Source organism: Hylaeus anthracinus, unplaced genomic scaffold, assembly GCF_026225885.1.
Source record: "Hylaeus anthracinus isolate JK02 unplaced genomic scaffold, UHH_iyHylAnth1.0_haploid 11981, whole genome shotgun sequence".
NCBI lineage: Eukaryota > Metazoa > Arthropoda > Insecta > Hymenoptera > Colletidae > Hylaeus > Hylaeus anthracinus.
Genome location: NW_026534329.1, coordinates 1,012,548 through 1,029,182, shown reverse-complemented (window position 1 = coordinate 1,029,182; position 16,635 = coordinate 1,012,548). Strand labels below are relative to the sequence as shown.

Genomic DNA, 16,635 nt, shown 5'->3' with positions numbered 1-16,635 from the left:
GGTGGCGAAACGCCCAAGCTTGTAGTGAAAATAGTTCCCACTGTGTCTACTAGATGACGGAATTAACTAAAGGGGTCGATAATTATTGCTGCATTAAATAATTTCATACAAATGATAAATTTGACATTAGAATAATATATTGCAGTGTTATAAAGCAAAGAATCGTAATAATTATGCATTTACGATAAATAAAAAAATAATTTATTACAATGTACCTGTGGCGCCATCGATGACAAATTGCCCAAGTTTGTAGTGAAAATAGTTCTTACCGTTACCGCTAGGTGACACAATTAACTTAGGAGTCGATAATTATTCCTACACTAAATAATTATTCATAAAAATAATAAATTTGACCTTAGAATAATTGTTGGTTGTATTATAAAGCACAGAATCCTATTAATTATGAATTTATGAAAAATAAAAAATGATTACCAATTAGCAGGAACAGCGAGAACCATTTCCACTACAAACTTGGACATTTTGCCGCCGATGGCGCCACTAGTATATAGTTCAGTGGCGGAGCTTAAAATAAATATATTTTGTAAATATTTTAAATACGTAGATCTTATAATTATCTTCATTTTAAATTCTAAATATTACTTAGAAAACGATACTTTACTATCTTTTTAATAAACTGAAATATGTAGTGATTTCTTTCTGCATGGTTGATCAACCGTAAAGAAAATAATGTACGTTACTCAATTCAGTTCAGTCTTTGCTCTGGTAATAAACTCTGACCTGTAGAAACGTGGTAATCTTTACCAAAATGCAGGTTCCAGCAATTTTTATGGAATTACCCTTAGAAGATCAGGTAAAAAAGAAACTGTATTGCGTTAATTAACTAAACCTTCATAAAACCGGTTCTAAAATATTATAATAGATTGTAAATAATTTTATTTCTGTAAGCGTCTGCTAATCATAGGTTATAATACATGTTTGCAATGTGTTTATTAGCATGTTGGAATAAATACTTTGTGTTATTCGTTGCCTTTTAGGCGCAGGAACTAAGGGTATATTTCAAAGGTTTGGGTGCTGAAATCAGCGAAGAAAAGTCACCCAAAGGTATTGAGGATGATTTACATAAAATTATTGGTGTGTGTGAAGCCTGTTTCAAGGAGGGAAATGAAAATGAAATAGAAACTGTACTAAATGACATTGTATCTATTATGATAGTAGTAAGTACCATACATTTTTAAATATCAAAATTAAAATTAATAAATTATTTCAAATATATTGTTTTAGATCCCTACAGAAAGAGCAGAAAATTTAATATTAGCATTTTGTGAAAAATTGACAAAAGCACCTGGGTGTAAACTTGGTTTAGTGTGTCTAAAAGCGTAAGTTGTTAGTTATTTAAGTGTATATGTATTAAAATGCTTTTGTTAAAAAAAAAAAAAAAAAAAAAAAAAAAATCAGGAAAGAATGCTTTCCTCTAGGTTTACTCATGTACAACGTTAAATGTTTCCAGACTATGGTTACTATTTCAATCCCTTTCTGATGACTCTCCAATGAGATATCATGTTTATTATCACATTATTCAAATTGCACGCAATGTAGAACAAGTGAAAGCAGTGTATGGAGGAATACAACAACTTAAACAACAATTTGCATCATTTCCACCATCAAATGAACAAATGCAAAAATTACTTAGATTGCTTCACGAAGTACTTTTACATTGTAAACAGGGGTAAGTCGAACTTTATTTTAAAACTACATTATATGATACATATACTGAATGGAAAGAAATTGCATAGTGAGCAGGCTGCAGCAGTCATGGTGGAACTATTAGGCACCTATACAGCAGAAAATGCTTCTGCAGCTAGAGAAGATGCACAACGTTGCATTTTAGCTGCATTGGAAGATCCAAACACATTCTTACTTGATCCATTACTAGCATTGAAACCAGTCAAATTCTTAGAAGGAGAACTTATACATGATTTACTTCTTGTGTTTGTGAAAGATAAATTACCTGGATATCTGCACTTTTATCAACATCACAAGGATTTTGTAGAACATCAACTTGGTAATTAAGGATTAAACTAAATATTCAAAATATTACGATTACGGACGAATGATACATTATACGTTCTGTTTTAGGATTAAATCATGAAGAGAACATGAAAAAGATGAGATTATTAACATTCATGCAACTGGCAGAAACAAATCCTGAAATGTCATTTGATACGATACAGGAAGAATTGCAAATTACTGAAGATGAAGTGGAAAGTTTCATTATTGATGGTAAATTATTAGAATACATATTACATAATACAATATGAATTACCCTGCGTAAATGAAACTAACCTTCAAATTTAATTATAAAAGTGAAGACATCACATGCAGGGTATATTAAAGGGATCAGTACTGGCTTAGTAAAATTTTACTTTTACCAAGTTATCGAAGTATCCGACATTAATATCGCCAATTAAATTTATATATTTCTTTCAAAGCATGTTCCATATTGAACAAATACATTAATATTTTAGTGCTAAAAACAAAACTCGTTAGAGCCCGTATGGATCAAGCCGGTCGCAAAGTTCTTATATCAAGTACCATGCACAGAACGTTTGGACGACCACAGTGGATGCAACTACGTGATTTATTAGCAGCCTGGAAAGCAAATTTAACAGCTGTACAAGAGGGTATGAAATCCGTTGCTGCTGCACAAATGGAACTTGCTGCAAAAAATAAAGCTGTAATTAATCATTGATAAGTGAAGTTATGTATATGAAATTCATAACTTACGTATACAACGATTAACTGGAAATTGGAATTAATTAATTTTTTTTTTTTATTACATCATCACTTTATCGGAATAAATAAATGTGTCGTGTAATAACAGTATTATGTTCGTATGTGACCATACTGTTTACAATGGAATATGTAATTTTATAAACAATTTCATAAACGTTACATCTTTGACAAACATAAAACATCGTTTGTACAGGTTTGTATGTAAAAAAAAAAACATATTTGGAATGTACTACATTCTATAAGGTAAAGAACCTTAAAATACAAACATTAATCATAATCTGATTATGTATTTTTTTATTTTCTTCTTTTCAAATGGCAACATTTTATTTTCATTAATCAATTTTATATAAGACGAAGCTTGATCGTAGAAGCATTTCTTACATTTTACAATTTGACCAATAAAGAACATTGATATACAATTTCATAATTGTGCATTACATGATTAGAAAAGCCACATATTTTTTTGTACTAATTCGCTTCATTGTTTGTTTCTAATCTGTAACTTGTTGCTTATCACATGATTGTTGATTCGTACAAAAATTATAAACCTTAAAGAACTAATGATATAAATCTATAAAAAAGTAACACAGCAAGTGGCTTGAAGCAAATTCAAAATATAGAAGTAATGTAAAACTATTTATTGTAGCATTTACCATTATTTAACGTGTTTATATAGAAACGTACGTAAATTAGTTTTTTTATCTCTTAACATATTTTACATACATGTCTATATATACTTGTATACTGTTTTAAATTCGCCTCGTATATACGTTTACAAGAACAATATATAAGTAAAAATATTCCCTGCAATCATAACCTTTACTTTTTGCAATAGTTTCAAATTCACTGGTAATCGAACTATGAATTATAAGCTAGTCAAATGTTGGACACAAAATACATATATCTAAAGACACACTAAATCACATAATAAACCAAAAAAATGAGTAAATTTTTCATATGAACATTTCGAAAAATTATATTTGAAAGTAATGGACAATAGTCACTTGTAACATTACGATGTTGTTTTTCAAATGGATACTTCACAAATATTTTATATAGATACACTAAATGCAATTTGATGTAAACCATAATAATAATAAAAGCATAACAGAATCTACATGAAAGATGCATAATTCTCTTATCTGATAAAAATGATATTTTAGAAAAACAAAACAAATATCGAGCACTGATGTAATGTAGTGAAATATTATGTATAACATGTGTGCAATCTATAACAATAATTTCTTATTAAAGTTATTGACATAACTTATAATGAGTTTCTCTATAGCTAATGATAATAGTACGTTGTAAAAATAATAACTATCATCGTAAAATTATCGTTTCAATAGCTTAGTCACTAATTGATACATAAGAAACTTTCTTTGCTGTTTCTTAATTTATTTCTAGATCGATTTTATTTCAGATATGGCATCATAAATCTCACGTTGTACTGCTTTTTGAAATCTAAAAATTTCGTTAAATTATACATTACATGATGGATGATGTAAATAAATGTAATATAACACATCTATTATATAGCCTCAAATACACGCATGTATAAAAAATCTTTTCATTGTATAAAGTAATTGAACAAATTAACAAAGCCATAATTTGAAATATTTGTTGACTTTAGAATGTATTCAAAATATGCAAAATATCGATACTCCCTATAGACCTCTATATTTATTTCTGTCTTTGCATACATCAATCTTTTGTAGCATTCACTGAAAGACAAATTACGAATAATAGGTACTTTATATGTATATTGTTTTTTTAACATAAACTCAATCTTTGTCTTTAAAATTGTTGCAAAGTCAGATTTGAGTGGAGAAACGAGGACGTGGCAAGTCTCCAAATACTGTATCACCATGAACACTCTTAGCTAAAGCTTTAATCGAAGCTCGTATATTATGTGGATCATGTGGATCTCTTGACAACTGAAATAGCATTTTATTAATTTTAATTGTTCCATAATATATACATGTATAGAATCTTGTATACCAATGTATACATTAAAATTACATGCAACTATATCACCGATAATATTACTTTCAACTTTGGAAAAAAAAGTAAACTGTGTATATATATATATATATATACCTGATCACCATCTTGATCTTGAACTGTTCTACGCACAAATGGTGGAAAAGATGGTACACTAACTGGTAATGATTTAGCTAACGTGGGATGACCACCTCTCTGTCCTCTTGGCATATGAATACCTTCATCTTGGCCAGAATCTGAACATAATGTCGATAACATTATCCAATTATTAACATTGAAGTTAAAATTGATATAAACTGAAATTTTGTCTTACCATCCGTGTCAGACCCTTCTTCAGAAGATTGAACAGGATCAGTAGTATGAGAATCTTCCATCCCTTCCAAAGGAAATAAAGCTTCTGTGTCAAAACTAGTTGGTTCTTTAGTATATATGTATAATCGATCTTTCTTATCCACATTACCATTCTACAAACATTAATTAAATGTTATGTATCATGTATCTAAAATATCTATATATGAATATATTTGAAATACACTTGTTGTGAACTTACAACAAGAGAATTAGGAGAATATTTAGCACCTGCTGCTTCATGTTTAACATTAGGACCAGTAACAATTTTTGTTTCATTAGATATTATTTGCGATGTTGGGTTTACCATATTAGTTGCAGAGGTAGTTAAACTGGTTGTAAAGCTATCTGGAGTTGTAGGAGGTGTTTCTATATTGTTTGTTAATCTACTTGTTTCTTCTCCTTTGGATATTAACCTGCTAAATATGTACAACATATATATTTCAAATTATAATTCTGAAATAATTTAATGTTTTATATCTGTAATTTATATATAAGACCTTGTCAAAATTCTATGCTCGTTATGAGCTCTTTCACGAAACTGCTCTAATAGTTGATACTGCTCTGCTGTGAAAGCACGAATTTTATCTTCTATTTCTGCAGACTGTCGTTGGACAGCTTCTTCAAGCTGCTTTTGGAGATTACCCAAAGCCATTTGTACATTGACGGGTAACTGTGATACTGGATGGATAAAATAAAATATGTAACATTTCAAAGTCCTGTTCAAATCACACCTGATTAGTTAATATGAATAATTATTCATTAATTTACCAGAAAATTTGGTGGGCTGCTGAAGGTAATCAAATTCATCCAAAGTACTACAAGGAAGTATTATTCTAAATATTGGACTATAATCTGGACTGGACTTTAACTTGTTTATTTCTTCAGGTGAAGTCTACAATAAAAAGCATGATCTAGTAAAAATGAAATACACACATATAATAAATTATGTTGAGATAGTTTCATAAAATAAAAGTTTTAACAAAACTAATTCTTCTACTTTCTATTATTATAGAAAAATGTATACTTACAACAATATCACGGTTAATAAGAACTAAAGCAGCACCATAGTCTCTATGTACAGCATGTGTGTACATTGAACAATTATAACAACGGTGAATAACCCATGATCCTACATTCCTTATCTCCACTAAACCTGGTTGTTCTTTAGTGATACCTTCAAGTTCTGATATTGTTGCAAGGTTCTGTTTAAAACAAAAAGTATTTTCTTTTAACATTATAATTTTTCATTTATAAATAAAAGAATGTTTTATGCACTCTTCTTCTATAATTCAGAAATTGCAACTCTAATTATAGTATAATCTCATCAATTATATTTTCTGTCAATTTAACAAAACTGCTAGAAGCTTTTGATAAAAATGATCGAAATTTGTATAGAAAAATATCATGAATCATTGTCATGCAAATTATACATTCATATCACATGAAAAAGTTTCATAAATATTTATAACAGTAACTACAGAAAATTATTTATCTCACCTGACCAAAGAAACCGTCGATCTGATCTGGAGGTGACAATTCAATATCGTCGATGTTGACCTTTTGCAGTTCAGTGCCCCTCGATTTTATGGACACGTTCAAACATTTACACACAATATGCATCTTACACGATCAGTATACAACGTTTTATAAAAGAAACTTTAAAAATAAGAATACTGTCTCGCGATGCCGGGACTCATGCACACGATATATACACTGTTCACTTAATTTTCTTTGAGATATATCAAATATACTTCCAAAATCTCTTTCTGGTTTTTAACAGCTTTCAGTTTTTGAGATTAGAATCAATCGAAGCTTTCATAGATAATTTGAACGAAACAGTAGAACGTATAAACCGATGGTTTGACTCGAGAAGTATATTGTTGTAACACTGTGCGTTTCGCGCTATTGTTAAATTTCAAATAATATCCTATTACCTTTGAGTAAAGGGAACACTTAGACGTACGGTGTATTTACTTTCGAAAAGAGAAATAAACACTTTGGAAATTTATTGATGTTCGTTTCGACTGCTATACAATTCGTTTCATGGGTTAATCCACACACTGTTGACACATACGCACACTCTAAACCAAGTAAACGAATTACCGAAGCTCGTGGCTCTGTTAAATATATATTTGCGTCTGAGAGTTCGTTTCACCGTATACGGAGATAGTTTTGAATGCCAATAATCTGAAATTTTGCATAAATTTTACTGAACGACTCTACACAATTTCATTAAATGGTAAATTTCTACATTTCTTGGGTACGACGCACGTATTTACAAGTATTTCTGAAAATCTTTGGAGCCTCTACTAAAAATAAACACTGATTTATAGGTGCGTACAGATGCGTACGTGATCACCCCAGACAAAAACATACTTGCTACCTTGCTAGTCAAACGATCGACTTTACCATATGACACCGCAAACATGTGTATGTTTATGTCCAGACCAAGAATATTTCAAATTGGACGTGCAATCTATAATTCTTGTTTTACAAGTTCAGTTATTCTTGCTTTATTTTATAATATTAAGTAAAATTCGTAAATTGACATTTTATTTAACATGTAACTTTACGAATCGTAAACAATATACAATTTGACTTGAACCACACAACTAATTGTAATTGTATTCGAGACTCAAAGTATGTAGTTCCCGAATTCTATTTTCAAAATATTCTGTTTCATTTCTTATTTCTAAATGTAGAAAGGGTAATAATACGTAATTTCCCATTTATAAATCCATTCTTTTTTTAATAACGTTATATTCTGAGGATAACACTTTACATATACATCAGTTTAACAATAATGTTTGTACATTGTCTATATAATACTGTCTAAATGTAATAATATTAATAAATGTACAGCGGAATTGTATACACACACACACATATATATATATATATCCTTTTTTTGTTGTAAAATATCAATTTGTACATAACGGAATGTAAAACTGTTATAATGCTACTATAGGAATGTTAATACAATAAAATATCGAACATAATAAAAACAAAATAATTATTTTAAATTTCATGATTTCATGTCAAGGTATTCTTCTTTCCACTTGAAATACTCATTAAATCGTATTGCAGCATACCTACAAAGTATTATACCGATTGATAAAAAAGAATGTTATAAAAATACTATTACATTAACAAAGCATAACAAGTAATTTTACAATGATTTTTAGGGAAAAGCACACAAGACTTTCTAAAACATACACATTTATCATTTATAATATTTCTTGAACATTTACATATACTTACTCTAAAAAATCAAAGTCAATTGTTGAATGCTCGCTCTGTATAAGTCCCCAACAACCCCAAAAAAAGTGTGATAAAAGAACAAATTTATTTACTTGCATATACAGTAAATTAATATCATTTTCAGGTACATAGTTTACATTATTGTATTCCTGAAGATAGATATTTAACCATGTTTTTTGCAATTCTTCTTCAGGATACAAAGAGTAATCAGGATTATCAATACCTAAAATAAAATTATATCATAATAAAGAACGTATTATATCATTTATCATTTAGGAAAATGGTTAGATTACCAGCAAATTCTGCAAAATGATTAGCTATATCAAAAGCTTGGTAATTGTACGCGGTATATTCAAAATCGATAAACGTAACAATATTTTCCTTTTGATTGTACAGTACATTTCCTAGAAGCAAATCATTATGGGCAAAAACTACTTCCCCATTCAAATCTGAAAGTGTCTTCTTTAAGAACTGATAATTTTGTCTTAACACACTAATTGGTTTTATGAGTTTCTCAAATCTGAAAGCAACAATAGTAAATTTAAAAGAACAACACAAATTCAAGCATACTTCTTATTATAATATATTACCTTGCCTGCTTGAAATCATCAGAAAATTGTTTTGGCATAATTTCCATAAATTTTTCTACTTTACTCCAAATAAATGCTTCTTTGGGTATCTCAGAGCTATCAGGTTTTAGTTTATGCATCTCAGCCATTCTCTTAGCAATTAAAGTATATACATTAGGATTTCTTACCGTTTCCGTTGTGAGCGTAGTACCTTCGATAAACTGATAAGCCAACCCATTATTAAAAGTAGCATAAATTGAATGGGTAAATCCTGCCTTATTTAATATCTGTTAAAAGTATAGATACATCTTTCTCTGTACTCATTTGGTTACTTTTATTGTTTCTGTCATATTTACACTTACTCGAATATTTCTTGTTTCATCCTTACGATTAATTAGCAGATCTGTCTTATGACCATACACACGAACTAAAACCATTTCATTGTAATGCCCAGAATACCACACTCCTATAAGTTTATTCGTAATCCCATCAGTAAATATCTGAAAAAAATACTAAACATATTAGTATTAATTACCTCTCAGACTAACTATTACTAAAGAAATGAGATTTAAGAAACTCAAACTTGTTATCAAAAGATAATACTCGAATACTAGATAAGCAGTATGTTGACCTTAATTTTATTTCGAAGTTAAATCATTTTATTGTTGAATTAAAATAAAAACTATGCAACTACATTCTGCAGAATAACAGTACTTATTAAACAGTTAACAATTCACAAAATATATATAAGATTAAAAAATACAATGCATACAGTGAAAGGATTTAAAAAAAATATAAAAACACAACAAATCTGTTACCTTAAAATCTAGCCTATCTAAAGGCCATGTTGGCCTAATTCTTTTAATTATCTCTTTGGCACCATTGACAATTTCATTTTCATCTACTGTTATGTCAAGATGTGGTTCTATGCATACTTGGTCCATGATTATATGTTATCTATAAATTAACAAAAAATTATTATTATTATTATTATTATTATAGCAATTAAATGAATGATGCTCTATGTATACAGTATATTTTGAACACTAAAAGTTTACTTAATAAATATTTATAAGTTTTAGAATTATATTTTTAGCAATGAGCAAAAAAGTATATTATAGATTGAAATTGGTAATTCATGTAATCCACTAAAATATTAAGATATACCAGACTTATGTGCACGTACAAATGTAAGCTGCACTGTGGAATAGTTCCACTGTAACTGGAAGTCATGTGTGTCAATAGACTGATAATGATTGACAAGGATTGGCAAGGGGAGGCTAGGCTCGGCTCATACAAAAGCCCTCGGGTTTATGAATGATGCCATTGCATTCTCAACCACAGTGGAAATCGTTCACTACTACAGTCACAATATGTTAAATGATTTCATGTTCCACATATCTATACATAGAAATAAATGGAAAAATTTATCTGTATTCATTATTACTAACATTTTACTCAGAATTACAATTACAAAATTATATTTACTTATACATATTCTCAATTGATAAATATTCATTACATATTCAATTAAACATATTCTAATGATTAAAATTAATAAATGGCAAAAGAATAGAATGTTGTTCATTAAAAGCTGTCTGTGAAAAATGTGGAAAAAGGGTAGTCTATTCTATAATATTAAATACTTCAAATAAAAAATACTTTATAAATAATTATTGAATTTCTTACAAAAAACATAAAGATTATTCGATTTGACAGACGTCAACGTGTTTATGTTGCGTAAAAAAACACACCTTTGCTTTTGTTGATCCCTTTTCAATTCAAGGATGGTATAGGGATTGTTACTAGTGAAAAGTTGTTAAATTGTTGAGGTCGAATAGCGCTTAATTTAATTTATTATGAAGACGTATCGACGAATACAGAATATGACATATATTAATTTCGTATTATTTAAAATGCATACTAATGTATTTGACACTTTATATTATAATTTCACATGTGTAGTTATTTTTTAATCATAAAGTATCCATTCTTGAATGCAGAATATTTTTAAAAGTTTTGCTTTTGCTAACTTCAGATCGAAGTATTATTTACTCCCGTTGGCGTTGGCGCCCATAATACCGAGAAGTAAATAATATTTGCAAAAAATATATGTACATGTAAAATTTATCGAAATTGTAAGCCGTTTGATATAATTAAATCATTGTAGATTAAAGAGAATCGACTTAATTTGTAAATATCTCTAAATACTTCAATTAATGTAAATTATGTTCAATGTCTTTTGTGTTCTGTATAATATTTAATTATATCGTATGTTTTGATAAACACGTGTAGTTGCAAGAGATGAACATTTTCAAAAAACTTTTATCTTTTGTGATTATCATACATTGTGTTTAGTGTTGTGTTGTAAAATTGTAAGAATATGTCAAAGAAGGTTCCACTCCGTCAAACTGAAATACAACCTACATTTAAAGGATTTCTTGAAAGATTTAAAAAGAAATCTACCACACAATCCAGGTATATAAAGAGTTTACACAATTTATTAATAATGTCTAATGTTTTTAAGATATATTAGGAAAATGTCATTTTCTTTTGGCAGTACTCCAAAATCATCAGTCACAGATTTAGAGCAAAATGAAAACAATAGAACCAACAACTATGAATCTTGTAATACTAAACAATTAGAAAAGATATCTAAAATGTCCATCATATCTATTGTAAGAAAATTTCTTATTGTTTATAGAAAATGTATAAAAGAATTTAATGTGATACAGTAAGCATGTTTTAGGATAGCGAGGATTCATTACTTTATGGTTCTATGAAAACACCCACAAAGATGATAGATAACAATTTGAATGATTATGAGAAAATGATGTCAAATGATGAAAGTAAAAAGAAATTTCCTGTATTGAAAAGTAAATCAACATTAAAAATGAAATTTATTCAATCATCAGATAGTGAAAATGATATAGAAACAGTACCATGTTTGAGTTTAAATAAAAAGAAAATAATTATTAATGATAGCAGTGAAGAACATGTGCCCAGTCATTTTCCATCTATTAAGAAAGAGGATATATCTTCGTTAATGTCTCCTGAAAGTGATGCCTTTAGAGCAGAAGCTGAAGATAATAAAGCAATAGAAAGTGATGATCCAAGAACTCCAAGAAAGTTTCTAAAAACTAAAAGAAAAGAAAATACTGTGATATCAGATTCAGATAGTAATAGCCCAGATTCTAAGAATAGTTCCAAAGGAACTCCTAAAAAGGAATGGGTTGGACCAGACTTTAAATTAAAATTAAAACCATTGGGATTAGGAAAACAGTTAGATCCTTGGATACAATCTGCAAGAGGGAAATCTATAATGTCTTCAGTACCTGTAAGTATTCATATATTTAATCGATATATTGATTATTACTGCACCAATTGTATGCAAAATAACTGAATTATTTACAGGCCATGAAAGATAAATTAGAAGACAGATATAAGGATTTAAAAGATTTGCAAATAGAAATTCTTGAGAAATATTATAATGCATTAGATCAAATCCCATTACCTGTCTTAGAAAAGTTCCCAAATTTCAATGCGCATACATTTCAAGATTTAAGAATTCTATATCAGCATGTTAAAGCAAAAATACGTTTGGTAGAAACAAAATTAACACATGCACAATCTAATGAAAAACAGCCATCTGTCAATGAAAAATCGTGTGAAATTATAAGTAGTTCAACATTACCTAAAATAATGGATACCTCAAATCAACAATCAATTTTAAGTATATCAGATAGTGATAGTTTTAATATGTCTATTATTAATTCCATTGATGCAGAACCAAATTGTGCTAATGTCATGGAAGTAGATAGTACATTTTCACCAATAATAAAAGAGCCATTGCAGAAAAACAATGTATCACAAATAAAGGAAGAGGAAGATAATAAAAATTTTCATTATTCTCCCATTCAAGCTAAATCAAATGATTCCGTACTTCAGAGCAAGAAAGGTACATTTCAGTTGAAGAGACCTATTAAAGCAACTTTAGGAACAGAAGTTTCTAAACGGATTGGAGAGCTATGGGAAAAAGAAGAAAAATCTAAAACTATCAATCCCAAGGAGACAATTTTTACTTCTGATGTACACACAACTGTTAACGATTTATATAAGTCAGAAGGAACTGAAATTAATGAAACTGTATATGCTGTACAAAAAATAAAAAAAGGCTTTCAATTTAATGAAAGTTCAAAATGTGAAAACAATCAAAATAATTTGGGTGGTGCTTTTGGTATGTATAGTAACCATTTCATATAAAATATAATTATGTTTAATAATTTAGATCTCATAATGTTTTCATATGTAATTATTGATTTATTGTAGATAACTCATATTCTGAAGATATAGTTGATTGCTTAACTCAAGAACTCAAACAATTTCCCGCGTTAAATAAGGATTGTAATATAAAGTCAAGTGTGGTGGATTTATCAGGTAAATTTTAATTTATTTGTAATATGGACTTACTTTTCTTACTTATATATTTATTTATTATTGTATGTTTTTAATTTACATTTGTAGGTTTTGAATCAATGGCTACACAAAATGCAAAGAATATTACTAACGAAAAAGGCAAAGAACAAAAGAAAATAACTAAACCAAATGTTGAAATGGGTACATTTACTGGCAATTACAAAAATGATGGTATTAGTGGTGAATTTGATAGTCTGACTTATCCACATTCACGGGAAATGTTGAAGGTAAAATATTTTACTTTTTATACGTTATAATCAATATAAAACTCTCTGAATTTTTAGATTTTCAGACAAAAATTTGGATTATATTCATTTAGACCAAACCAATTGCAAGCAATTAACGCCGCGATCTTGGGATTTGACTGCTTTGTTTTAATGCCAACTGGAGGAGGAAAATCTTTATGCTATCAACTACCAGCACTTTTATTGCCTGGCGTAACAATTGTAATTTCTCCATTAAAAAGTCTTATTCTTGATCAAGTTCAAAAGCTCACATCTCTCGATGTAAGAATTTCGTAAATACTACATCTTATATCGTCGTATATAATAATTCAATTACAATTTAGAAGTAAACTTTGTATAGATTCCAGCCGCGCATATGTCTGGTGGACTAACAGACAGTCAGGCAGATGGAATATACAGAGAACTTTCAAAAAGGGAACCGGCTCTTAAGTTACTGTATGTAACACCAGAAAAAATATCCGCGTCTCAAAAATTTTGCGATCTTTTAGCTACGTTGTATGGGAGAGAATTACTAGCAAGATTTGTTATTGATGAGGCACATTGTGTAAGTCAGTGGGGTCACGATTTTCGACCCGATTATAAAAAATTAAAATGCCTAAGAGAAAATTATCCTAAAGTGTCAACAATTGCTCTCACAGCAACAGCTACACCGAGGGTTAGAACCGATATCTTGCACCAATTAGGACTTACCAAACCAAAGTGGTATGTAATTGCACCATTATTAATTTAAATAGTTGCGATAAAAGATTTATTTTTCAGGTTCATGTCAAGTTTCAATAGGCCTAATTTAAGGTACACAGTAATTGCAAAGAAGGGAAAAGCTTGTTCAGATGAAGTTATAGCTATGATAAAAACGAAATATAAGTCCGACTGTGGAATTGTTTATTGTTTATCTCGTAAAGATTGTGACGCCTACGCGATACAAATGAGGAAGAATGGTATCAAAGCACTAAGCTATCATGCTGGACTTACCGATGCTAATAGAAGTGACACTCAAGGTCGATGGATTTCGGAAGAAGTATATAATTTTTGTTTGTTTTGGTCATAACACTCAGGTTGCTTGGTTTTTACATTTATTACATTCTAGGTTAAAGTTGTTTGTGCAACAATAGCATTTGGAATGGGCATTGACAAACCAAATGTACGTTTTGTAATACACGCCGCGCTTCCAAAATCAATCGAAGGTTATTACCAAGAAAGTGGACGCGCTGGTCGTGATGGAGAAAATGCAGACTGTATTTTATTTTACAATTACGCCGATATGCATAGAATAAGGAAAATGATTGAAATGGATAATTCAAATCCTGCTGTAATAAAAACTCACATGGATAATTTATTTAAAATGGTATCATTTTGCGAAAACAAAACGGATTGTCGTAGATCATTGCAACTAAATTATTTTGGTGAAGTGTTTCAACGAGAACAATGCATCGCTAATAAAGCAACATCGTGCGATAATTGTAGGTGTAAAGTAAGTAAAATTTAAGATGATATATTGTTCATTGTCAAAGGTGTCTTTATGTAAATATTTTATAAAATTATATAAATCTTTTTAGGATGATTTCACTATGCTTGATGCGACAGATTATGCAAAAGATATTATGAAAGGTGTTCGTGATATTAACCAAATGAAAAATTGTAAACTTACATTAGTGTATCTTACGGACATATTTAAAGGAAGTGATCTTAAAAAAATTAGGGAATCGGGTAAAGAAAAAAAACAATTCTTTAATATAACAGATAAGTTCATATAAATATACGTTATTCAGGAAATAATTACTTGATATCTTCATAGGTCTAAATAAGCTTCCATTATATGGTCTTGGAAGATCGTGGAATAGAGGCGACATAGAACGTCTGCTACATCATATGGTACTTAAGGACTATTTGCAAGAACATATGTATATTAATAATGAAATTGCTTGTGCCTATCTAAAAATTGGTCCAAATGCTAGCGAACTTATGACTCAAAAGGATGTAAAGGTAGAAGCAATATATTTTTCTTTACATGAGTAATGTTCAATGTAAGTGAAATACTATTATTTCTATACAATAGGTTATAATTCCTATGAGGTCATCTGAGAACAGTTCTACTGCAGTGGCAACGGTATCCGCGGTCACAAAGAAAATTGATAAAGTTATTCTGGAGTTACAAGAACGTTGTTACAAGGAGCTAATGGAAATAATAAAGGGAATTGCAGGAGCACTCGATATTTCAGCATCCTCTGTTATGAATATGATAGCTATCAGGGCAATGAGTCAAAAACTTCCAGACAATGAGGAAGCTATGTTGCAAATACCACATGTTACCAAAGCAAATTTCGAAAAGTATGGGAAAGCATTGTTGGATATTACACAAAAATATGCTGCAGAGAAATATGGTAACATGTTAGTTTTTAATATTGTACATGTATATGTAATATTTTTTAATCATTTCATTATGCACATTTATACAGTGTTATTAAATGAAGAAACACCGGAAAGTGAGAACGACGACGACGATACGTGGGTTAATAACACTTCTACTTATTCTGGTAAATCTAACAGAGGCGGTGGTAGGAAGCGTAAAAGTAGAGGCAATTATCGAAATACTGCCAAAAAATTTAAACGGACTACATCAAGGTGATATACATATTATGCATGTTTTATAGAAATCGTATTACATCTATTTTAATTTTTCTTAATTGACAGTACGCAGAAAGGAAAAACTACTACAAAAACAAAAAGTACAACTTCAAGCAAAGGTCCAGGACTTGTAAACTTTACCCAGAAAAAAGAATATCTCTCGGATCCACATAGATATATGCAATTTAATTAATAACCTTCTTTGTATCATAGATTTGTAACATAAAAATTATGACTGTTCTAACTTAAGATCTGATTGCAACAGTATTATGTAAAATTATTTATTTTTATTGATGATTTTAATAAAAGTGTGTGTAAATATTGAATGCATGAAAATATATTAGAAAATA

The 16,635-nt window shown here is 29.3% G+C and overlaps 4 protein-coding genes across 9 annotated transcripts; 2 read left to right on the top strand and 2 right to left on the bottom strand.

Annotated features, from left to right (window-relative positions):
- The first annotated feature begins 537 nt into the window (after nucleotides 1–537).
- On the top strand, nucleotides 538–2,844 carry LOC128885310 (eukaryotic translation initiation factor 3 subunit M). The gene is made up of 7 exons (XM_054139292.1): nucleotides 538–811; nucleotides 996–1,175; nucleotides 1,243–1,337; nucleotides 1,469–1,687; nucleotides 1,755–2,023; nucleotides 2,098–2,241; nucleotides 2,487–2,844. The coding sequence occupies exons 1-7, from the start codon at nucleotides 767–769 to the stop codon at nucleotides 2,708–2,710; spliced, it is 1,176 nt and encodes a 391-aa protein (XP_053995267.1). The 5' UTR covers nucleotides 538–766; the 3' UTR covers nucleotides 2,711–2,844.
- Nucleotides 2,845–3,028: 184 nt separating this feature from the next.
- On the bottom strand, nucleotides 3,029–7,453 carry LOC128885309 (uncharacterized). Of its 2 annotated transcripts, none has more exons than XM_054139289.1 (8): nucleotides 6,607–7,453; nucleotides 6,138–6,311; nucleotides 5,878–6,001; nucleotides 5,607–5,787; nucleotides 5,309–5,525; nucleotides 5,072–5,222; nucleotides 4,855–4,994; nucleotides 3,029–4,691 (listed from the first exon to the last, which is right to left on the bottom strand). In XM_054139289.1, the coding sequence occupies exons 1-8, from the start codon at nucleotides 6,727–6,729 to the stop codon at nucleotides 4,569–4,571; spliced, it is 1,233 nt and encodes a 410-aa protein (XP_053995264.1). In that variant the 5' UTR covers nucleotides 6,730–7,453; the 3' UTR covers nucleotides 3,029–4,568. The 2 variants fall into 2 exon arrangements, with proteins under 2 accessions (XP_053995264.1, XP_053995266.1); XM_054139291.1 differs by having other exon boundaries at nucleotides 5,309–5,522.
- A 396-nt stretch (nucleotides 7,454–7,849) lies between these two features.
- Nucleotides 7,850–10,830, bottom strand: LOC128885311 (ethanolamine kinase). Of its 5 annotated transcripts, none has more exons than XM_054139295.1 (8): nucleotides 10,694–10,742; nucleotides 10,126–10,340; nucleotides 9,758–9,896; nucleotides 9,302–9,439; nucleotides 8,961–9,226; nucleotides 8,664–8,890; nucleotides 8,371–8,593; nucleotides 7,850–8,201 (listed from the first exon to the last, which is right to left on the bottom strand). In XM_054139295.1, exons 3-8 carry the CDS (start codon nucleotides 9,881–9,883, stop codon nucleotides 8,135–8,137), a joined length of 1,047 nt encoding a protein of 348 aa, XP_053995270.1. In that variant the 5' UTR covers nucleotides 9,884–9,896; nucleotides 10,126–10,340; nucleotides 10,694–10,742; the 3' UTR covers nucleotides 7,850–8,134. The 5 variants fall into 5 exon arrangements, with proteins under 5 accessions (XP_053995270.1, XP_053995271.1, XP_053995268.1 ...); XM_054139296.1 differs by having other exon boundaries at nucleotides 10,107–10,340; nucleotides 10,629–10,729; XM_054139293.1 differs by having other exon boundaries at nucleotides 10,629–10,729.
- A 167-nt stretch (nucleotides 10,831–10,997) lies between these two features.
- LOC128885296 (recQ-like DNA helicase Blm) lies at nucleotides 10,998–16,611 on the top strand. The gene is made up of 15 exons (XM_054139274.1): nucleotides 10,998–11,417; nucleotides 11,500–11,617; nucleotides 11,689–12,276; nucleotides 12,354–13,176; nucleotides 13,269–13,376; nucleotides 13,464–13,642; nucleotides 13,700–13,921; nucleotides 14,001–14,362; nucleotides 14,420–14,678; nucleotides 14,748–15,131; nucleotides 15,217–15,367; nucleotides 15,456–15,643; nucleotides 15,717–16,041; nucleotides 16,117–16,282; nucleotides 16,352–16,611. The coding sequence occupies exons 1-15, from the start codon at nucleotides 11,323–11,325 to the stop codon at nucleotides 16,476–16,478; spliced, it is 4,095 nt and encodes a 1,364-aa protein (XP_053995249.1). The 5' UTR covers nucleotides 10,998–11,322; the 3' UTR covers nucleotides 16,479–16,611.
- Nucleotides 16,612–16,635: the final 24 nt, after the last annotated feature.

Coding starts and splice junctions, on each gene's coding strand:
- LOC128885310 (XM_054139292.1), top strand. CDS start 767: ATGCAGGTTCCAGCAATTTTTATGGAATTACCCTTAGAAGATCAG. Junction 1,176..1,242: donor TTGTATCTATTATGATAGTA/GTAAGTACCATA, acceptor ATATTGTTTTAG/ATCCCTACAGAAAGAGCAGA. Junction 1,688..1,754: donor CTTTTACATTGTAAACAGGG/GTAAGTCGAACT, acceptor GAAATTGCATAG/TGAGCAGGCTGCAGCAGTCA.
- LOC128885309 (XM_054139289.1), bottom strand. CDS start 6,729: ATGCATATTGTGTGTAAATGTTTGAACGTGTCCATAAAATCGAGGGGC. Junction 5,788..5,877: donor GCAGCCCACCAAATTTTCTG/GTAAATTAATGA, acceptor TTATCCATCCAG/TATCACAGTTACCCGTCAAT. Junction 4,692..4,854: donor AAGATCAAGATGGTGATCAG/GTATATATATAT, acceptor ATGCTATTTCAG/TTGTCAAGAGATCCACATGA.
- LOC128885311 (XM_054139294.1), bottom strand. CDS start 9,883: ATGGACCAAGTATGCATAGAACCACATCTTGACATAACAGTAGATGAA. Junction 8,891..8,960: donor GATGATTTCAAGCAGGCAAG/GTAATATATTAT, acceptor TGTTGCTTTCAG/ATTTGAGAAACTCATAAAAC. Junction 8,202..8,370: donor ATTGACTTTGATTTTTTAGA/GTAAGTATATGT, acceptor AATACTTTGTAG/GTATGCTGCAATACGATTTA.
- LOC128885296 (XM_054139274.1), top strand. CDS start 11,323: ATGTCAAAGAAGGTTCCACTCCGTCAAACTGAAATACAACCTACATTT. Junction 13,377..13,463: donor AAGTGTGGTGGATTTATCAG/GTAAATTTTAAT, acceptor TTACATTTGTAG/GTTTTGAATCAATGGCTACA. Junction 13,922..14,000: donor AAAAGCTCACATCTCTCGAT/GTAAGAATTTCG, acceptor AACTTTGTATAG/ATTCCAGCCGCGCATATGTC.